The sequence below is a fragment of the Xyrauchen texanus genome, chromosome 4 (genome assembly GCF_025860055.1).
Source record: "Xyrauchen texanus isolate HMW12.3.18 chromosome 4, RBS_HiC_50CHRs, whole genome shotgun sequence".
NCBI lineage: Eukaryota > Metazoa > Chordata > Actinopteri > Cypriniformes > Catostomidae > Xyrauchen > Xyrauchen texanus.
In genome coordinates this window covers 4650247-4673359 of record NC_068279.1, presented here as the reverse complement: position 1 = coordinate 4673359, position 23113 = coordinate 4650247, and the positions used below count along the sequence as shown (strand labels likewise).

The 23113-nt window shown below is 39.0% G+C and overlaps 1 protein-coding gene across 1 annotated transcript in view; it reads left to right on the top strand.

Annotated features, from left to right (window-relative positions):
• Positions 1–22660, top strand: part of LOC127642893 (pikachurin-like) — a 42949-nt gene extending 20289 nt beyond the window's left edge. Inside the window, exons 10-24 of the mRNA XM_052125331.1 lie at positions 2098–2198; positions 2325–2425; positions 2576–2720; positions 3565–3754; positions 4885–5010; positions 5847–6090; positions 6494–6605; positions 10700–10816; positions 11043–11223; positions 12005–12028; positions 12187–12265; positions 12530–12673; positions 12765–12848; positions 21192–21295; positions 21523–22660. Of these exons, the coding sequence (XP_051981291.1) occupies positions 2098–2198; positions 2325–2425; positions 2576–2720; positions 3565–3754; positions 4885–5010; positions 5847–6090; positions 6494–6605; positions 10700–10816; positions 11043–11223; positions 12005–12028; positions 12187–12265; positions 12530–12673; positions 12765–12848; positions 21192–21295; positions 21523–21674 (1904 nt within the window). The 3' untranslated portion in view covers positions 21675–22660. The remainder of the gene's footprint in view (positions 1–2097; positions 2199–2324; positions 2426–2575; positions 2721–3564; positions 3755–4884; positions 5011–5846; positions 6091–6493; positions 6606–10699; positions 10817–11042; positions 11224–12004; positions 12029–12186; positions 12266–12529; positions 12674–12764; positions 12849–21191; positions 21296–21522) is intronic.
• Positions 22661–23113: the final 453 nt, after the last annotated feature.

Below are 23113 nucleotides of genomic sequence, written 5' to 3'. Positions count from 1 at the left end.
AACTCAGCCGAGATGTGCATAAGATGAGTGTCATGACATCAGCATTTGAAAAATGTCTTTGTCCAAAAATCACCTACTCCATCAGCTACCTCTGCACTGGTTGTATTGGAGTTTAAACAAAAGTTATGTTCATAATAACACACCAACATACTAGTCTTGCTATTTCAGCATTATATACTGTAGCATGTGTTCTATACAGCACAATTTGCATTATATATATATATATATATATATATATATATATATATATATATATATATATATATATATATATATACAGTATATATTGAACTTTTAAGAGCACACTAGCATATAGACCGCTTTAGAACAGACATCAAACAACAAAAGTCCAAGTTTAATTTCATGCAGCCTTAAATAGAGTGCAAGAGTGCCCGCCCACTTTTGCCCACCACTCTTGGTTCCGAAAGTGTTTTTCCCATACATGTTTGCCATATAGGGAAGGAGGTATTGCCCCAAGTGATGGAGTTCAAGTACCTCGGGGTCTTGTTCACGAGTGAGGGGACAATGGAGCGGGAGGTTGGCCGGAGAATCGGAGCAGCGGGGGCGGTATTGCACTCGCTCTGTCACACCGTTGTCACGAAAAGAGAGCTGAGCCGAAAGTCAAAGCTCTCGATCTACCGGTCAATTTTTGTTCCTACCCTCACCTATGGTCATGAAGGCTGGGTCATGACCGAAAGAACTAGGTCGCGAGTACAAGCGGCCGAAATGGGCTTCCTCAGAAGGGTGGCGGGCTTCTCCCTTAGAGATAGGGTGAGGAGCTCAGTCATCCGTGAGGAGCTTGGAGTAGAGCCGCTGCTCCTTTGCGTCGAAAGGAGTCAGTTGAGGTGGTTTGGGCATCTGGTATGGATGCCCCCTGGGTGCCTCCCTAGGGAGGTGTTTCAGGCACGTCCAGCTGGGAGGAGGCCTCGGGGAAGACCCAGGATTAGGTGGAGAGATTACATCTCCACACTGGCCTGGGAACGCCTCGGAGTCCCCCAGTCAGAGCTGGCTCGGGATAGGGAAGTTTAGGGCCCTCTGCTGGAGCAGCTGCCCCCGCGACCCGACTTCGGATAAGCGGTTGAAGATGGATGGATGGATGGATGTTTGCCATAGGGGTGGCATAAAAGTATTCGTAAAAGAGTTTTAAGCCATGAATCAAACCAACCAGCTCCGAAGTGAATCACAACATTACAAACTTTGATTTAAGGCAAAAAAAGTATTTAAAAATCAGACAAAAAGACTTAATGCCCTTAAAGATGCAATGAACTACAATGAAGTATTGCAAATTATGCAAACACAGGTGCAGATAAACAAGCCCAATATTTATACTATGATCAATGGTAACTTGTAACTGCTTTATGCTGCAACACCCCTAAGCTCTAAGCCATTGTATTGAATGAATTCAAATGATGGAAAAGTAGAAAACTATTGATTTAAAGTTTTATATTAGAAGTACAGGAGCAATATATTTGAAGTATATTGCAAAATATGCACCAAGTAGTTTGAGAGTGTAGGGAGACCGATTTGGTTGCGTCATGGAAGTGGGCGGTCGCTGAAGTGTTTTCCTTGATTCTCTGATTAGTTAGTCTTTCTCTGCAGGATCATGGGTAGTGTAGTTAAGCATCACAAATACTTCTATTAAATGTTTAAAGTTCCAATAACGCAGACTGAAGCAAATACCATTCGGAGCTCATGGTAGGTCTGTCTTTGAAATTTTATCTTTAAATTTATCTCCATCAAAAATCAATTCCTTCTATGGAAAAAACTTATTAGATTTGTACTACTGGAACTCTTGCGCCCTATTAGGGTTTGGGATTAGCATTATATTCTAGCACTCTGAATGAGGCTGTACACCAACATGGCACTGATGAACTTTGGGATTCGTGCCCAAGAGATGAAACATTCTTTGACCCCAACACTGTCAGAGAGAGAAATGACGGGCCAGAGATCATGTCCAAATGGACTGAAAGAAATCGTTGCCTTCAGTGCTATCACAGACTCCATGAGAGTAAAACCAATGCAATGTACAGCCACTATAGTGTAAGATTAAGATTTCAGAAATAAATGAAATAGGAAGTGATGAAACTGTTTTCACAGGTCTGACGGTAAATTTCCCAAAGTTCTACGGCTACTCTCACATGACATTTGAGCCCCTTAAGAACTCCTACCAGAGTTTCCAGATCAGCCTGGAGTTTAAGGTATAATCACACGCACAGACACATGCAAACTTTGACACCCTGATGTCAAACAACTGTGGAATTTTGAACCGTAGAAGTTTGGGAGACGCGATGAGACGCTTATGAGGAACTGCTTTGACTTCTCAGGCCGAGGCGGAGGATGGATTGCTGTTATACTGTGGAGAGAATGAAAACGGTAGAGGAGATTTCACCTCGCTGGCTCTTGTACGGAGAAAACTACACTACAGGTATCTCCAATTTAACATGGATCTGAATTGCAGTGCTTGCCAGGCACTTATTCTCCACAATTATTTCAGCTTTTTTCTTTTGTTTGAATTAATAATAGTGAACTAGAATTGTGATACATGATTTAGTGATCTTGATCATTGTGTGCACAGGTTTAACTGTGGTACGGGGGCGGCACAGATTGTGAGTGACAGCTCCATTGTGATTGGTCAATGGCACACTGTCACAATATTTAGAGACGGCATGAATGGTTGGCTACGAATAGACAATGACACTCCTGTATCAGGGCGTTCTCAGGTACGCAATGCCACGATACACAATAATAAACAAACACGTCACAAAATATAAAGTAATATGCCGCTTAAGGCTTTGCGATACAGTGATTGTACTATGGTTAAGAGTATCTCTGCTCTCTAGGTTCAGCCAGTGCAAGTGAATGGTGACTTAAGCTTTGAAGCTCCAAAAGCACATAAAAGTAGCATAAAAGTAATCCATAAGACACCATGTCTTCAGAAGCGATATGATAGGTGTGGTTGAGAAACAAATCAATATTTAGCTCCTTTTTTACTATAAATCTCCACTTTCACTTTCAGATTCTTCTTGTTGTGTTTTTAGCTATTCAGATTGTTTGTGCATGTTGCCACCTAATGGGCAGGGAGTTAATTAAGTTTATAGTTTGCCTGTGCTGCTTAGTGGTATTCAGCTGGTGAACAGGTGTTTTTCTCTCCTGCATGCACGCACACACTGCGTGGGCGCGTTTGGACTGTCACCTTTTGCGGTTCAAATTATTTAAGTTTTGTTAACATTGTTTTTTTAAACTAGTGGTTTCCTTCCTAATCAAAGTGCACGCTTATGTTCAAAACCTATTTTTTTCAGGCACAGGAAGTGGTGTAATTATGCAAATGTACTGTGATTAACCCTTTGGTCTTTGGTTTCATGAAAAATTGATCAGAACACAATTAACCGGTTATAAACTGGTTACCAGCATTTACATTACATTCACATTTGTAGTTACATTTCAACATTTCATTTTTGTTCATTGAACTGTTTTTAGTCCACGACCGGGACTATACGTTTTATAAAATGCATCTATCAACCTCTTTCTCTATGTCAACTTCTCTATTTTATCTTTCTCTCTCAGGGCCAGTACACTAAAATAACATTCCGCACTCCTTTATTCTTGGGTGGAGCTCCAAATGCCTATTGGTTGGTGAGGGCAGTGGGGACCAATCGCGGGTTTCCTGGGTGTGTCCAGAGTCTGACCGTCAACAGTAAAGCCATTGACCTCCGACCCTGGCCTAAAGGAAATGCATTGAGCGGCGCAGACATTGGTCAGTTTCACACACACTTAGAAATCCATATACAGTCTAACTCAAAAAAGTACTTGAACATTTAAAGGGTTAGTCCACGCCAAAATTAAAATTCTCTCATTATTTACTCACCCTCATGCCATTCCAGACGTGTATGCCTTTCTTTCTTCAGCAGAACACAAATTAAGATTTTTAGAAGAATATTTCAGCTCTCTAGGTCCATACATTGTAAGCGAATGGGTGCCAACATTTGGGTGAATTTCCAAAAATCACCTAAAGGCAGAATAAAAGTAATCCATATGAATCACGTGTTTAAATCCATGTCTTCTGAAGAGATATTAAAGGTGTGGGTGAGAAATGGGTCAATATTTAAGATAAATTTTGCTTGAAATTCTTCTTCCTGCCTAGTAGGGGGCGTATGCATGAAGAATGTGAATCAACAATAACACAAGAATAAGAATGTGAAAGTTAAAGTGGAAATTGACTGTGCATGGAGGAGAATATATAGTAAATATTGATCTGTTTCTCACCCAACCTATCATATCACTTCTATTGACATTTATTTAACCACTGGAGTCTTATGGATTACTTTTATGCTGACTTGTGTGATTTCTGGGGCATAAAAAGTTTGGTACCCATTCACTTGCATTGGATGGACCTAAAGAGCTGAAATATTCTTCTAAAAACCTTAATTTGTGTTCTGCTTAAGAAAGAAAGTCACACACATCTGGGATGACATAAGTGTGAGTAAATGTTTTGACTCTTGTCAGTGCTTTGCTGTCTGTGTAATTTGATATGTTGGTAAAGAACATCTGGCTTTCAATGTGTTATTTAGGTTCATCTATCATGGGTCGCAAACTCTTCATTAGGCATCTATTCTTTATTTAAAGCTATTCTATTCGTTAGGCTATTGTTCTGATATTGGAAGTTCCATTCATAATGTTTCCCCCTTTTACAGAGTATAAAATGTCACACTGGTGTTGTCCCTTGTACAGAGTAAACCGGTAACACCGTACAGCGTGGCAACCCTACTACGAGGGAATCCTTGCACCCACATTTTGAATCTCGGGGGCATTTAACATGTCAATTTTGAGCCTCACTTAATTTCTGACCATGGTTAACAGTGTGTTTGCCTCTTGTGTGTTTTTCAGGCGAGTGCAGTAACAGTGTTTGCGAGCAGGTCACATGTGCCAATGGAGGAATCTGCTTTGCCAATCGGGCGGATGGGTTCATCTGCTTGTGTCCTCTGGGCTATAAGGGTGTCCTCTGTGAGGAAAGTGAGTCACACACACACACACATACACACGCGCGCATACACACACGCACTGTCACTGAAATATATAGACTTCTGTGGGACACAAAAGGACCCTCAGTTACCATTCACTTTAAATTCATCATTCTTCCATACTATGAAATTGAATGGTGACTGAGACGGACATTCTGCTGAATATCTCCATATGTGTTCCAAAGAAGAAAGAAAGACATATGGCAATAGAACAATATGGGGGTTAGTAAATGAAGGCAGAATTTCTATTTTTGGGTGAACTATTTATTTAAAGGGACAGTTCACCCCAAAAAAGAAAAGTCTCATCATTGATCACCCTCATGCCATCTCAGATGTGTATGACTTTCTTTCCTCAGCAGAACACAAACAAAGGTTTTTAGGAGAATATCTCAGCTCTGTAGGTCCATACGATGCAAAGCGAATGGTGATCATACCTTTGTAGCTCTAAAAATCACATAAAGGAAACATAAAAGTAATCCATATGACTCCAGTGTTTAAATCCATATCTTTATAACCAACATAATAAGTGTGGGTGAGAAACATAATAAAAATGTCCTTTTTTAATACTTAATCTCTACTTTAACTTTCACTTTTACATCTGAAAGTCACATGTGGTGCCTGTTTAATTTTAATTACACATCTGCAAGTGAAAGTTAAAGTGGAGATTTAGACTTAAAAAAGGACTTAATTGTTGTTCTGTTTCTCACCCACACTTAATATGTTGCTTCTGAAGATATTAATTTTAACACTGGCATTTTATGGATTACTTTTATGTTTCCTTTATGTGATTTAACCCTGCTGATATCATATTCTCGATTGTGTTTTCAGGTTTTCTGTTGTCTCTACCACAGTTTAATGAAAGCATGTATTCTTACGCCAGTGCCCCCTGGCCTCAGCCGTCCCATAACTACCTCTCCTTCATGGAGTTTGAGATTACCTTCCAGCCCACCAATCCCGATGGCACGCTGCTCTACACCGATGACGCAGCCAGTCGCGACTTCCTGTCAATCATCCTGGTGGGCGGATATGTGGAGTTTCGATTTGACTGCGGCTCTGGTGCCACAGTTATCAGGTATATAGTGTGTATAATGAATTTTGCTTTGTTCAAAATATTTTTGACTTCCATAGGCTCCATTTGTACCTGGTTTTAAAGGGATAGTTCGCCCAGAAATGAAAATTCTCTCATCATTTACTCACCCTTATGTCATCCCAGATGTGTATGACTTTCTTTCATCTGCTGAACACAAATTAAGATTTTTAGAAGAATATCTCAGCTCTGTAGGTCCATACAATGCAAGTGAATGGGTGCCAACATTTCGAGGCTCCAAACATCACACAAGTCAGCATAAAAGTTATCCATAAGACTCCAGTGGTTTAATCAATATCTTCAGAAGTGTTATGATAGGTGTGGGTGAGTGTTTTTGTGGGTCCAAGCTGGTTTACTTTATATTCTGTAAGGACTGTTTTTTTGACAGGAGTGATGACGCTGTCACTATGGATACATGGCATGAGTTACGTGTGTCTCGTACAGCAAAAAATGGCATTCTACAGGTTGACAACCAGAGGCCAGTGGAAGGCATGGCAGAGGTACTTTCTGTCTGTCTTTCTGTCTGTCTGTCTATGTTTATGTCTGTTTGTCTGTCTGTCTTTCTATGTATCTATCTATCTATCTATCTATCTATCTATCTATGTTTCTGTCTGTCTGTCTGTCTATGTATCTGTCTTTCTCTCTGTCTATGTATCTGTCTATCTATGTTTCTCTCTGTCTATCTAACTGTCTGTCTGTCCGCCGTCCGTCCGTCCGTCCATCTTTCTTTCTGCTTGCTTGTCTGTCTGTCTGTCTGATGTCCGTCCATCTTCCTGTCTGTCTGTCTGTCTGCCTGTCTGTCTGTCTATGTATCTGTCTATCTATGTATCTGTCTATCTATGTATCTGTCTTTCTGTCTGTCTATGTATCTGTCTATCTATGTATCTGTCTGTCTGTCTATCTATGTTTCTGTCTGTCTATGTATCTGTCTGTCTGTCTATGCATCTGTCTTTCTGTCTGTCTGTCTATGTATCTGTCTTTCTGTCTGTCTATGTATCTGTCTATCTATGTATCTGTCTGTCTGTCTATCTATGTTTCTGTCTGTCTGTCTATGTTTCTGTCTTTCTGTCTGTCTATGTATCTGTCTATCTGTGTTTCTGTCTGTCTATGTATCTGTCTGTCTGTCTATGTATCTGTCTATCTGTGTTTCTGTCTGTCTATGTATCTGTCTTTCTGTCTGTCTATGTATCTGTCTATCTGTGTTTCTGTCTGTCTATGTATCTGTCTGTCTGTCTGTCTATGCATCTGTCTTTCTGTCTGTCTGTCTATGTATCTGTCTGTCTGTCTATCTATGTTTCTGTCTATCTATGTATCTGTCTGTCTGTCTATCTATGTTTCTGTATGTCTGTCTATGTTTCTGTCTGTCTATGTATCTGTCTATCTATGTTTCTGTCTATCTATGTATCTGTCTGTCTGTCTGTCTGTCTATGTTTCTGTCTGTCTATGTTTCTGTCTGTCTGTGTATCTGTCTGTCTATGTTTCTGTCTATCTATGTTTCTGTCTATCTATGTATCTGTCTGTCTGTCTATCTATGTTTCTGTCTGTCTGCCTATCTATATTTCTGTCTGTCTATGTTTCTGTCTGTCTGTCTATGTATCTGTCATGTATCTATCTAATGGAGTTTTGTTTTTCCTGTCCACAGTCGCCTTCAGCTTGTTCACAGGTTTTCTAAATACAATTATTATTTAATTACTTATTTTTATACACACTTCATAATCTTAATTAATCAATCTTCTCAATAAAGACTTTATAGATATAATGGTTTCATTTTCTGTTAAAGCATGATTTTCTGTAAAGCTGCTTTGAAATGATGTGTGTTGTGAAAATTTCTATACAAATAAAAATGTCTTGACTGTCTGTCTATCTAACTGTCTGTCTATCTATCTATCTATCTATCTATCTATCTATCTATCTATCTATCTATCTATCTATCTATCTATCTATCATCTGCCTGTCTGTCTATCTATCATCTGCCTGTCTGTCTGTCTGTCTGTCTATCATCTGTCTGTCTGTCTGTCTATCTGTCAGTGTATCTATCTATCTATCATCTGCCTGTCTGTCTGTCTATCTATCATCTGCCTGTCTGTCTGTCTATGTATCTGTCTGTCTGTCTATATGTCAGTGTATCTATCTATCTATCTATCTATCTATCTATCTATCTATCTATCTATCTATCTATCTATCTATCTATCTATCATCTGCCTGTCTGTCTATCTATCATCTGCCTGTCTGTCTGTCTGTCTGTCTATCATCTGTCTGTCTGTCTGTCTATCTGTCAGTGTATCTATCTATCTATCATCTGCCTGTCTGTCTGTCTATCTATCATCTGCCTGTCTGTCTGTCTATGTATCTGTCTGTCTGTCTATATGTCAGTGTATCTATCTATCTATCTATCTATCTATCTATCTATCTATCTATCTATCTATCTATCATCTGTCTGTCTGTCTGTCTATCATCTGTCTGTCTGTCTGTCTATCTGTCAGTGTATCTATCTATCTATCATCTGCCTGTCTGTCTGTCTATCTATCATCTGCCTGTCTGTCTGTCTATGTATCTGTCTGTCTGTCTATATGTCAGTGTATCTATCTATCTATCTATCTATCTATCTGTCTGTCTGTCTGTCTATCTATCATCTGTCTGTCTGTCTGTCTGTCTATCATCTGCCTGTCTGTCTGTCTGTCTATGTATCTGTCTATCTGTCAGTGTATCTATCTATCTATCTATCTATCTATCTATCTATCATCTGCCTGTCTGTCTGTCTATCTATCATCTGCCTGTCTGTCTGTCTATATGTCAGTGTATCTATCTATCTATCTATCTATCTATCTATCTATCTATCTATCTATCTATCATCTGCCTGTCTGTCTGTCTATCTATCATCTGCCTGTCTGTCTGTCTATATGTCAGTGTATCTATCTTATCTATCTATCTATCTATCTATCTATCTATCTATCTATCTATCTATCTATCTATCATCTGCCTGTCTGTCTATCTATCATCTGCCTGTCTGTCTGTCTGTCTGTCTATCATCTGTCTGTCTGTCTGTCTATCTGTCAGTGTATCTATCTATCTATCATCTGCCTGTCTGTCTGTCTATCTATCATCTGCCTGTCTGTCTGTCTATGTATCTGTCTGTCTGTCTATATGTCAGTGTATCTATCTATCTATCTATCTATCTATCTATCTATCTATCTATCTATCTATCTATCTATCTATCATCTGCCTGTCTGTCTGTCTATCTATCATCTGCCTGTCTGTCTGTCTATGTATCTGTCTGTCTGTCTATCTGTCAGTGTTTCTATCTATCTATCTATCTATCTATCTATCTATCTATCTATCTATCTATGTATCTATCTATCTATCTATCTATCTATCTATCTATCTATCTATCTATCTATCTATCTATCATCTGCCTGTCTGTCTGTCTATCTATCATCTGCCTGTCTGTCTGTCTATCTGTCAGTGTTTCTATCTATCTATCTATCTATCTATCTATCTATCTATCTATCTATCTATCTATCATCTACCTGTCTGTCTATGTGTCTATCTGTCAGTCTATCTATCATCTGCCTGTCTGTCTGTCTGTCTATCTGTCAGTGTTTCTATCTATCTATCTATCTATCTATCTATCTATCTATCTATCTATCTATCTATCTATCTATCTATCTATCTATCTATCTATCTATCTATCTATCTATCTATCTATCTATCATCTACCTGTCTGTCTATGTGTCTATCTGTCAGTCTATCTATCTATCATCTGCCTGTCTGTCTGTCTACCTATCTGTCTGTCTGTCTACCTATCTATCTGTCTGTCTGTCTATCTATCTATCCTTCTATCTATCTATTTATCGTCCGTCCGTCCGTCCATAAGAGATCACATGCATTCAGAAGTGGTTTTCGTTTTGCCCTTGATGGACCAAGATTTTACCAGATTCCTTGAATCTTTTAACTATGTTGTGCACTGTAGAGGGTGAAATGCTTAAAATCCTTCCAATTTGTCTTTGGGGAACATTGTTCTCAAAGTGCTTGATTATTTGCTGAAGCATCAGCTGGCAAATTGACAAGTCTCAAATGATCCTTGCTCTTGAAGGAGTAGGCTGTTTTTGGAGGCTCCTTATATACTATAACCCGATTGCCTCACCTGTTGAACATCTGTTTCACATCACCTTGTTATTTCAACTCGTCAAATTGTTATTAGTCTTAAATTGCCCCTGTCCCAACTTTTTTGGAGTGTGTTGCAATCATCTGATTTGAAATTACTGTACATTTAAAAAAAGCAATTAAATTCACATCATAAAACATCATATAATGTGTAGTTGTAGTGCTTTCAATATAGCAAAGGGTGAATATAATTTACAAATCACTACTTTTTGTTTTATTAGCATTTTTCACATTTGGGGTTGTCTATCCATCTGTCTATCTGTCTTCCTGTCTGTCTTTATCATTTAAAGCAATTTTAAACTTTTTCAAGTTATAGTTTTTGACTATCTTTTCTTTTCTAGTTGTACAAATGTTTGTCGTTTCATTCAGATCTCTCTCTCTCTCTCTCTCTCTCTCTCTCTCTCTCTCTCTCTCTCTCTCTCTCTCTCAGGGAGCATTCACACAGATAAAGTGTAGTTCTCCACTCTATATCGGAGGTGTTCCTAATTATGATATTACTAAGACTAGTGCTGGTATCCTGACACCCTTCAGTGGAACTGTACAGAAGGTACTAGACTTTACACAGTTGACACTTGATATAGACACCACATGGCACATAGTCTAGTCCTTTAGTACCTATTAGTACTCTCTGTTATCCTTATCTCATTGCTCATAATATGAGGATGCTGACCTGCTGAACTCTCCTGAATTCAGAGATTATCTTTCTGCCAACAAGTAAATTATTACAATCTTAATGTAACATATAATATGTTCGATCTGTCCCACTGTTGCAGATTTCACTGAATGACCGCACTATAGAGCTGAATCCAGGTCAGGCTTTCGGGGTGAACGTGTTAAACGCAGCTCACCCGTGTGTGCAGAACCCATGTGCCAATGGAGGAACATGCAGACCGAAATGGGACAGCTACGACTGCGACTGCGCATTGGGGTATGATGGGAAGCACTGTCAAAAAGGTGAGTACACACACACTCAAGCATATTCGAGTGTTACCGTCTACAGTAGCCTACGTAGTCAACCAAAATGATCCTCATTGCCACGTGCAGTACTGCCGCAATTAACACTGATGAGACATATGAGACTTGTTCGCAAAATCACTGCCAGGTGGCACAAATGGACACCTTTTGCACCATAGTTTAGTGTGAAGAAAGTGAGAGTTATTGGTTTTATTGTAATCCTTAGATTTTGATGTTTAAAAGAAGATCTAACAATGCAAAATGTATGGCATCACCAAAGTTATAGCTTAGTTGGCTTGTGAATTTACTATTGGCATTCAGAAGAAAATGCTAGAATTTAATCAAAACGAAAATACTGTAAATATTGAGCATTCTTCATTTGTTTTGTTATGTAGTATGCCTCCAATCTCAATCAAGGGATTTGTTCAGAATGACATAGTACTCATACTATTTCTGCAGTATGTATAGTGTGCACAGTATGCAAACAGCATACTTACACATATTATTTAAAAACAATGAATAGGCAGTATACAGTACATACTGCCCTTATGATTTCTGCTGTATACAGTATGTAACGTATACTTTGCAAAGTATAGCTGAACAAAAAAAATATACGAAATGATATACGGTATAACACAAAGAAATACATATATATATTGTTTATATTATATTTTAGTCTGAGATGTTGCTCTGATATTCTTTGCAGACTTCATCCTTACCATAACCACTTCAAAATCTTTCTTAAGCTTCTTTTATTCTGTTTTATGCTCTCATTGTCCAGAGTGTGGGAATTATTGCTTAAACAGTAAGTGCTGATGGCAAAGCACCTCTCTTTCTCTTTGCTTTATCATTAGTTCCCTCTTTGAAGTTTCCTCACAGAATGGTTTTTAGTGTATTTTGGGTGTATGCTGCCCTCTAGAGGACATTAATAAGCTTTGCACTCTTTGTGTTTGGCTGGACCAGCTGTCACTGAATCTATTGAGATTCCTCAGTTCACTGGACGCAGCTATCTGACCTATGACAACAGAGATATTCTCAAAAGGTAAGGTTCTTACATTATCTGCATGTGGAACTTTACATGCAAAAACCTGCATTCAAAGATTCAACCTCTTTATTGCCATTTTAAAGGTACAGGAATATAATTGTGCTTAAATGGCGACCACGTTTTAAATAAATGCAAAGAAAGGGAAATAAATAAATAAAAAGTACAAATGTTGCCAATGGTAGCATGCAGGAAATTACATCAACACATGTATGCATGTGAGCTTGTATAAATGGGAGTGTTTAATTGTGACTGTCTCTGCAGGGTATCGGGGTCCAGGACAAACATGTTCATGCGTTTTAAGAGCACGTCCAATGATGGTCTTTTACTATGGCGAGGGGAAAGTCCAATGAGAGCCAACAGTGACTACCTGTCTCTGGGCCTTCAAGATGGAGCACTCATTTTCAGGTACATAAAAACGTATCCACACACACTTGCATACTTGGAGCCAAGAGATCAACCTATATTTCTCACTTTCTCTCTGTTGTTCTCTCTACAGTTATAATCTTGGTAGTGGAGCTGCCAATGTGGTCCTTAATGGAACCTTTAGTGACGGCAGGTGGCACAGAGTAAAAGCTGTCAGGTGAGATATGTGCCATACTGTTGTAATCTACTTTCAAAAAATATATATTTATTTTTTAATTTACGCATTTACATTTTAGAACAAAAATTAAACACATTTTTTTTTTGCCAATGTGTGAACAGCTTGTGTAACGCAACTTAAAAAATTAGCCCTTCCTAGGTTGCCTATTAAAGCAGGTAGACGGATTTTCACGCAAAGTGAGCGGGTCGCTTTTGCCGGGAAAATCCAAAAGATGTGACATTTATGCACGCTCCTGAGAGCCTTGCCTCAGACAAGCGTCAACAGACAGTCTGCAACACTATTGGGGCTTTTCCACTGCACGGTACAACTCGACTCAACTCACATTTTTGGGGTTTTCCGCTGTGGATAGTACCTGATACTTTTTTTTTTAGTACCACCTCGGTCGAGGTTCCAAGCGAGCCGAGCCGATACTAAAATGTGACGTCAAAATCCTACAGATCACTGATTGGTCAGGGAGACTACCAGCATCACTGGACATCAACCCGCTAGTTTTAAAGTTAGCAACAGCGATAGCAGTATTATTTGTTCACGCGACTTTCGAATTGTTAAAAAAGAAATAGCTGTGCGTAAAACCACGCCGTGGTCAATAAACGAGGTGCAGAAGGTCCACTCGTTAGCGATGAGCGAAACTAAAAAGTCTCTCAGGAAGTGTCTCAGCTGTTGGCTGCACACTGCTACCACCGGACCTACCAACAAACTTAAAAGTGACTACAAAACCATCAAGGAAAAGTGGAAGTGGTTCGACCAAATGGACGTGATCTGAACCGGCGAGCAATGGGAGGGAGAGTGCCCTTGACTGGTATCTGTTATACTTGTGTAAAATCATCATTCAACAACTGCTTTATGCAGCACAATGTGCTAGTAACTAACAGCTAGCGTTCGTGTTATTGTTTTGGTCAGTTTGTGTCATGTTTAAGATGATGTCATGGCAGTAGAGGCAGCGTAACTATGACGATCAGCCTATAAACCCACCAACGTTGAGGTTGCACTATACTGCAGTGGAAATGCAAGCTTGGAAAAGTAAAGCGAGTAAAGTTTGAGGCGAGTCGAACCGTAAAGCTGCGTACACACTGCCAGCGACATCGTGCGCGACAGCGACTCCATCCCATTCATTTTCAATGAGAGCACAGTGACTTCCGGCGACACGAGCTGTCGCGACCATTGGCGACTAGATGTGGGCGTGTCCAGCGACGCAACAAAGTTGAGACAAGTTCAACTTTATTCAAATGAAGAGCGACTAACGGAAGCGACAGCCAATAGGAGAGAACACGGGAGAGCTCACGTGATCCTTCTCTCTCTCTCTCTCTCTCTCTCTCTCTCTCTCTCTCTCTGGGGCATGCTGGGAGTGTGTGAGAAGCTTGAGTGTTTGTTGGGAGCGAGTGCGTTTCTTTATCGTGCTTTTTCTAAATATATATATTTTTACTTTTTTCTTTTGTTCTTCCCTTCGTTTTTTTGTTTTCTAGTTTTAGGTAGAGGTTAGAGAACGGTAAGGCGCGGTTTTCAAACCGCGTGCGTCAGACAGACGCCGGTATGGAATCTGTTCCCGGGTCAGCTCTATCACTCCGGCATGGATGCAGGTGTGTGCCAGAGCCTGGAGTGACAGTGGAGGATCTGCTCGTAGTTATCGGTGAGCAGATCGGTTTCGATAATATAGTGTCGGCATCACGAATGAATAAAGCGATTGTGGTATTTCTGAAATCTGAACCGCTAGTAAATCAGTTGACTGTGAGTGGGTTATGGGTTAAGGAAACGTTTGTTGCTGTTAGCCCGTTATCCGCTCCAGCAACTAAAATCACCATATCAAACGCGCCTCCGTTCGTGTCGAATGAAGTGATTATGAAAGAGTTGCAGAGGTTCGGTAAGATCGCGAGTCCCGTAAAAATGATTCCCCTCGGGTGTAAAAATGCGGCACTCAAACATGTACTCTCTTTTAGACGTCAGCTCTATATGTTTCTCATTTCACCCACGCGTACTCTTGAAGTTTCCTTCCGTGTGAATCACGGAGAAAACTCGTTCATGATTTATGCGAGCACTGAGAGTTTGAAGTGTTTCGAGTGTGGTAATTTGGGCCATAAACGTTTCGCGTGTACACATCGAGATGAGCAAAGGCCGTCCACATCTAGAGATGATACTGGAGCTGTTGAACATCACAATAATGCTGTAGTAGAGCAGAGTGTGGAACAAGATGAAGGAGTGATAGAGGAGGCGAAAAGACAGGAGGAGGTGAGTGTCAATGCTGAAGGTGTGAATGATACTGATGCTATTGTACAGATTGGCTCACAGAATGCTGCTGATTCTGATATGATTGTGATGAATGATGGAAGAAAAGGAGTTTTAGAAGAGATAGTTGATGAGGGAGCTCAGGCAGGAGGCTCAGAGGAGAACATTGCTGATGAGGTAGAGGAGTGTTCACAGTTTACTGATGATGGCAGGAAAGAGGGTGAGCAGTGGTCAGATGGAGAGACTGATAATGATCTATACACTGTTGAAGAGATTAATGCTTTCTTAGATAAGACAAAAGGAAAATCTGGGGTTGAAATTGATGATTATTTCCCTGACATTGAAAAGTTTGTTAATTCTGTGATGAAGGTAAGAAAAACGAGTAGTTATGAAGAAATCTCACAACAAAAGAGGTTCCGTCTTAAAAAACATTTAACTGTTATAAGACAGGGTAAGAAAATAGGAAGAGAAAAGAATAACGAGGGGAACAACAAAACTACTATGATGACTTTTAACTTTGCTTCTCTTTTCTGTTTTTTTCTCCTCTTCTCTTTAATGGAGTGTTTGAGGGTGGGATCTCTTAATATTAATGGGATGCGGGATGGGAGGAAGAATGTGATATTATCAGAAATTATTAAATTGAAGGATTTAAGTGTCACTTTCCTACAAGAGACCCATAGCACTCATAATAATGAAGTTGATTGGGGATTATGGTGGAAAGGAGACTATGTTTTGAGTCATGGGACTAATCTAAGTGCCGGTGTAGCTGTCCTTTTTCCCCTTCTGTTAAAGCCAATATTATATCAAAAAATGAAGTGGAGCCAGGAAGGTGTTTAATAGTAAAGGCTGAAATTTGTAATTTAATTTTTTTGTTTGTGAATATCTATGCTCCTAACATTGGAGCCGAAACGTTTACCATTTTTCACCAGGTTAGAAAGTATAATAAAGGAAGAAAAAGATGATGTTTTTATTGTTGTTGGAGGAGACTGGAACTGTACTCTTGATTTTACACTAGACAGAAATGGGGAGGAGCCTCATGCAGTGTCAGCCTCCTGTTTAGCTGGTGTTATACAAAAGTTACGGTTATTAGATGTGTGGAGAGAACATAATCCCCTTACAAAGCAATATACATGGGTGAGAGTTTGTAAGGAAAATATTTCTGCTGCTCGTTTGGATCGTTTTTATTTGTCTTACAATATGAGAAATAGAGTCAGTCAATGTAAATATCATTCCTAATGCTATTTCTGATCATAAATTCATTACTGTTGCAGTTTCTTTGGCAAAAAACACACACAGAAGTTGTTATTGGCATTTTAATACAAAACTTTTGGAAGATAAACATTTTTGTGAAACTTTTAAATTGTTTTGGGAGACCTGGAAAACAGAAAAATGTCTTTTTGAAAGTATTATACAGTGGTGGGAGGTCGGGAAAGTGCATATTAGAGATTTTTGCCAAAAATATGCATCTCATTCCTCTTTTCAATTAAGAAAAACTTTGGAGTGGCTGGAAAGAGAGATTTGTGATATTGAAAAAAAATGACTGATAATGATGCTGATAATCTAAAAGAATTATGGACTGGAAAAAAAAATCAAATAAGCTCAATTTTAAATGAAAGAGTTAAAGGAGCTCTCATAAGAAGCCGCTTTCTGACTGTAAAAGACATGGATGCTCCTACTACCTACTTCTTTAATCTGGAACGTAAAAGAGCCAACAAAAACAGATGTACTCGTTGAAGGATGACAACGGACATGTGACCTCAGATCCGCTGGAGATGCGTAGACTTGCTGTGTCTTTTTACTCAAATTTGTACTCTGCTGAAAGTTCAGATGAACACTGCAGGAATGAGCTGCTCAAGGATCTTCCGGTCTTAACTGAAGAACAAAAGGCTTCTCTAGAGACTGAGCTTACTTTCGATGAAGTAACTTCGGCCGTAAAGGGTCTCTCTTCAGGTCGTACTCCAGGACTCGACGGACTTCCTGGTGAATTCTATAAATTCTTTTGGGACACTATTGGTGAAGACTATTTTAAAATATTGCAAAAATGCTTTTTTGATGGAATTCTTCCAACAAGTTGTCAACGTGCTATTTTATCGTTGCTCCCAAAAAAGGGTGATTTGACACTTTTAAAGAACTGGAGGCCAGTAGCGATTTTATGCACTGAATACAAAATACTCTCTAAATGTTTGGCCAATAGACTGAATTTGGTGCTACAAGAAATTGTGCATAAGGATCAATCTTATTGTATAAAGAATAGATCCATTACAGATAATCTTCACCTAATAAGGGATGTCTTTGATTTTACCCACTGTAATGATGTAAATGTGGGTCTGCTATCTTTGGATCAAGAAAAGGCTTTTGACAGGGTTGACCATGTTTTTCTTTTTGATACTTTGAAGGCTTTTGGTTTTGGGGATAGTTTTATTTCAAAAATTAAACTCTTATATACTGAGGCAAAATGTATGATTAAAATGTCTAGTGGCTTGAGTATCCCTATAAATGTAAAAAGAGGTATCAGACAGGGCTGTCCTCTCTCAGGTCAACTGTACAGTATTGTAATCGAACCCTTTCTGTGTAAGTTGAGGAAAGAGTTAATGGGTCTAAAGGTTGACACTGCAATCTCGAATATTAAACTTTCCGCATACGCTGATGATGTCACTGTTATAATACGGGAACAAAATGACATTCAGATGCTTAAGGGGGCCTTAGAGTGTTATGGTAAAGCCTCCTCAGCAGTTGTAAATTGGGGTAAATGTGATGCTTTGTGGTGTGGAAAAGATGTTAAAGGTCCAGTACTTCCTGGTGGCTTACAGTGGGGAAGAGCAGGTTTTAAATACTTAGGGGTTTTTATAGGGACAGAAGAGTACAAAAGAAAAAACTGGGAGGGCCTAGTGGAGAAAGTGTGTGCTCGGTTGTCTAATTGGAAATGGTTGCTACCCCAGCTATCCTACAGGGGAGGGTACTGGTTTGTAACAATTTGGTTGCATCTTCGTTATGGCACAAAATGGCAATACTTGAACCTCCTGAAGATCTGGTAAGAGAAATTCAGCAGCAACTGGTGGAGTTTTTCTGGACAGGACATCATTGGTTGAAGGCAGCGGTTCTTTATCTACCCACACATGAAGGAGGCCAGGGGCTAATCGATGTCGCGACTAGAATAAAGGCCTTCAGAATCCAGACGGCACAGAGACTGCTGTATGGAGAAGAGGTGAGCTGGGCTGGAATTGCTTGTGCACTCATGAGGAGAGCGGGAAACATGGGTCTAGACCGTCATCTTTTCCTTATGGAAATTAATAAACTGGACCTTTCTGGACTGAGCTCTTTTTATAGATCAATTTTAAGATCATGGACACTTTTTAGGTCTGCACGGAGTGGAGACGGGACACAGAAATTATGGCTGACAGAAGAACCGCTATTGTTTAATCTTGAATTAGACTTGGACATTTCTAAATCAGACACCCTCAGAAAAGCCATGTGGGAAGCAAAAATTGCAAAGATTGGACATTTAATGGAAAGACAAAAATGGATAACTGCTGAAAGTTTGGCTTTTAAATTGGGACTAAGATCAATCAGATTAGCACAGAAAGTGTTGGATCAGATTTTAGAGTCTCTGCCACAGGATTATAGACTGGCACTAGAAACCTTTGAAGAGGAGGTGGACAAATGTGTGTTTCCAGAGCTGAGTGTCTCTGCTGAGGCTGGGACATGGCAAGAAAAGGAGGGTTGCTTGCTATCCTTTAAGACACCACAGCTGGTTCTGTTTCGAGATGCTGGAAAGAAAGACATTTATACCTTATGTGTTAAAATACGGCATCTCAAATCACTAGAGAGTGTCAAAGAGTCAAAATGGCAGGAGATGTTTGGGCTGGGCGCTTCCCTAAAGGTAGCTGGCGGTCCGTGTACAAACCACCCCTTGAGAAGCGATCTGGAGATCTGCAGTGGAGAATTGTACATGGGATTATAGCTACTGAACAGACACAGAGCACATTTTGACCCACAGGCAGGGAGGGGTTGTCCTTTATGTGGAGAAGAGGAAACAGTTTTTCATTTGTTTTTAGAATGTGAAAGGCTTCAACACCTTTTTAATAGATTGGAAGAGTGGTGTAATACTCTGGGGAAGTTTTTACACCGACTTTTTTCATTTATGGACCAAAATATAGAAGTAATAGAAAGGAAGTTCATGTTTTGATCAATTTTTTATTTGGGCAGGCAAAATTGGCCATATGGTTGTCACGGAAAAAGCTGTTGAGTGGTGATGCATCAACTGATGTGGTGTCCATTTTAAAGGGTTTACTGAAATCTCGCATTAAAATTGAATTTACTTTCTATAAATTGGTTGGAGACATGGAAATGTTTAAATATAAATGGGGGTTAATCAATGTATTTGTGATGTTGATAATGATGGTTGCTTGGAATTGTATATTTAAGTGTATCTGTGTTTGGAACGTATTTATTTATTTATTTATATGTATACATAATAATTTTTTTTTTTTTTTTTTTTTATAAATCTAAATCTTGTACAATTTGTTAATGTGAAAAATTAACGCTTTTAAAAAAAAAAAAAAAGAAAAAAAAAATATATATATATTTTTTTGCAAATAAATAGACCCCTTAAAAGTCAAGTCTCTCTCTCTCTCTCTCTCAGCTCCTGCAGTAACGGAAAGATGGATGAAAGGATAATTCTTGCTGTTAGCAATTTTCCAGTGCTCTATGATATGGATATGGTATATCCATCCGCAGCTCTTGCACCAGCCGGTGGTACTCGCCATGCTGACGCCGAGATTTAATGGTTTTGTGGACCCAGACAGACTGGCGTTTGCGTTTTCGCCGCAGATAAACAGCCGCTATGGCAAACAGCACACCTTGTTTCTCATTCATCTTTGATATAAAGCATTTTATGTGCCGATTCCATTTATATTTAGTCTTTTCCCTCCAAAATGTTTGCTTTTAGCGCCAAGAAAAGCGATTTGCTGTCAAGAGCAATGGAATGACATCCGTGAATGTCATTTATAAACGTTACTAGGCAACCAGTAGTGGGAACGCCCACTAGCGACTTAACCGCCAGCTACCAGCGACCTGCAGCGACAAAGTCGCTAGCAGTGTGAACGCAGCTTAACGCAGTGGAATAGTGCCATATGTAACGTTATCTTAGAGATTATCCACCAAATTTAGCTAACAGCTATTTATAAAGCTAGCTAGCTAGCTAACGCCAACATAGGCTATCGTATAAATACAATCAATGTATCATGCAAAGAAAAGTGATTACTTCAAACTACAGTCTCGTATAGTCAGACCTATATCCACACTTTGTTTAGCCCTGTTCAAGCACTGGTGTAATGAACTGGCCATGGAGACGGTGTTAAGATCCATGTACAGGAAGTTTATTAGAACACAAGCAAACAATACAAATCGGCAGGCAAATAGAGGTAGTCGTTATGCAGGCGGTATAATCATGTAAACCAAAAAGACAGTCCAACAAGGCAAACAAAACAAAGGGGTATCCAACAAAAATTTTAATCCAGGAAAACAGGCAATGGTCATAACATGCAAACAATCAGCAATGGAAACAGCATTGTATTTATGTCGTTCAAACAGTAAGTAACCAATGAAGAAACGGTACAGAATTAGTATTCGGGAGAGGGCTCCCTCTGGTGGTTGGTAGGAGTGGTAACAACCTTGGATGTTACAACTGGAGAGTCAAATATAATATACAGTCATTGTTTTGGTCGATGCTCGCGCCCCTATGGAGTGTGTGCACGAGCACGAGCAACAGGTAGCTGGCTGCAGTTCACATGACAACCACAGGTGGCACTAATAACAAGGGTTTCTAAATCTTACATACTGCACTTTTAAATAAATATTTAACCTCCTTAGACCAGAGCGTAGACGTAGTTTAATTTGGAGAGATAACTGTAAGTAGGCAATTTATAGGTTCATTTACCCAAAAAGTGTAAGCAGAGGGAGTGTTCGGGAAACCTGTTTGAAATACATTTTTGCTTGTCCATTTGGTGACATAAGAGGCACAGAAACTAAGCACTTCACCTTTTAAAACAAAGTGTAGTCCTTTCTGGGTCAACAGGTCTTTACATTTGTCTGTGTTTAAAGGGATGGACAATCTGGTAAACTCACCGCTGATGATTATGGAGCTAAAACAGCCAGATCTCCCGGGAAAATGAGACAGTTAAACATTAACGGAGACCTTTACGTCGGTAAGTAGGAAATATTATAATGAAAATAATGATGAGTTAACTATAAGGATAAAGATGATTATATCAGTGATGATGCTGATAGAAATAATAATAATAGTAATAATAATAATAATGAGGTTATATATATGCATGATTGTAGCTCAAAGTGCAGATACTGTATATGGTATATCACTAGTTCTGGTGATGGTTTCAAGTTCACAGTTAAAGGTTTGATGATATCTTTCCAGGTGGGATGAAGGAGATCGCGCTGCACACAAACAGGCAGTACATGCGTGGTTTAGTGGGATGCATTTCACATTTCACTCTGGCCACTGACTACCATCTGTCTCTGGTGGATGATGCAGCTGATGGCAAAAATATCAACACCTGCACCAACTGAACACCTGCGACTAAACATCAGCAAAAGATGGCAACAATTCATCTTGAATGTAAAATTCAAGCAACAAATTCACCTCGAATTGACCACTGCAGCCAAAACCCTTAATGCACATTAACCTGTTAAAAAGAAAGGGATACCATCAATAAATGCATCTACTGTACAAAACCGCTATACAAATATTAAAACCGGTTTAAAAACCACCTAAAATTAGACAAAAGAAAAACACTAGCATCTGCAATAACAGTGAAGCAGTCATAGCTGAGGCCATTTTTGTTTTTTAGCCTCAGCCTTGTCAGTTAATAGCCCAAATGCCAAATCGTTTGCTGAACCAACTCGGTGGGCACTGAGGCTGGTTAAGCTTACAGTATCATTCTCATTACAGGTAAGACAAGGAGACTTAGAACTCATTTAAGACTCATTTTGAAGCATAAAAAACTGATTAAAAACCACAACCTGGCTCCATATCAGTCAGGCTGGTCCTCATACTGGCCTCTTCAGGAAGGCAATGTTGATGGGCAACTGTATTCATGTTTCTTTTGTTGTTATATCAGTATTTAGACTGTTAAATTTATAGATTAAAATGATTTCTGACTAATTGAGGCTTCAGACGAGAATGCAAGTTTTCTTGTCATGGGCAGCCCATCAAGCTGTCAATTCACAGTACTGTCATTGCATAGGTTGGTTGTTGTAGAAAATGTAGTAAATGTCTTTCTCTGTTGAAGTAATCTTTGCACTGTGAGGTTTTTAGGCTGCTATAGTAGTGGAAGGACAAAGTGATATGTTTGTTTTTTTATTATTATTAATCAGAGGTTTCTCTTTAATGTCTCAGCCTCTCTTTTCCTTCTAGCTACAAACTTTTATGAACCCCAAAGACTTTTTTTTAGCTACTGTAGCTCTTTGTTTTTATTTTTGTTTAGCTTTTAATTTATTACGTTTGGGTTTTTTTGCATGTAAGACATGGATGTCTGTAAAAATGTATCTCTTAATTGTTCTGCCTTGATGTTTAAAAAGCCAATCATTTTGCCATCAAAATGTGACTTACTGATTTTATTCATGAAATAAAAAGAATGACAGACGCTTCATTTTAAGTTGTATATTTACATGTATTTATTTATTAATTTTTGCAGAAGTCTATTATTTAAATTTTAATTTTGTTGCATTTTTTTCTCTTTAATGTTTTTACGTCTCCCCTTTAATTTCTGTTTCGCCATAATTTGTGTTTGTTGATGTGTTTTTGCTCAACAGGTGTGTATTTACAGCAAAGTCTTTCTAGCAAGTCATTTATATTTGTATAGCGCTTTTCACAACACACATCGTTTCAATGCAGCTTTACAGAAAATCAGGCATTAACAGAAGATAAATCTCTAGTATCCATAATGTCTTCGAGTCATCATTGTGTAGCTTGATTAAATATGATTGTGAATTGTGTTTAAAAATAA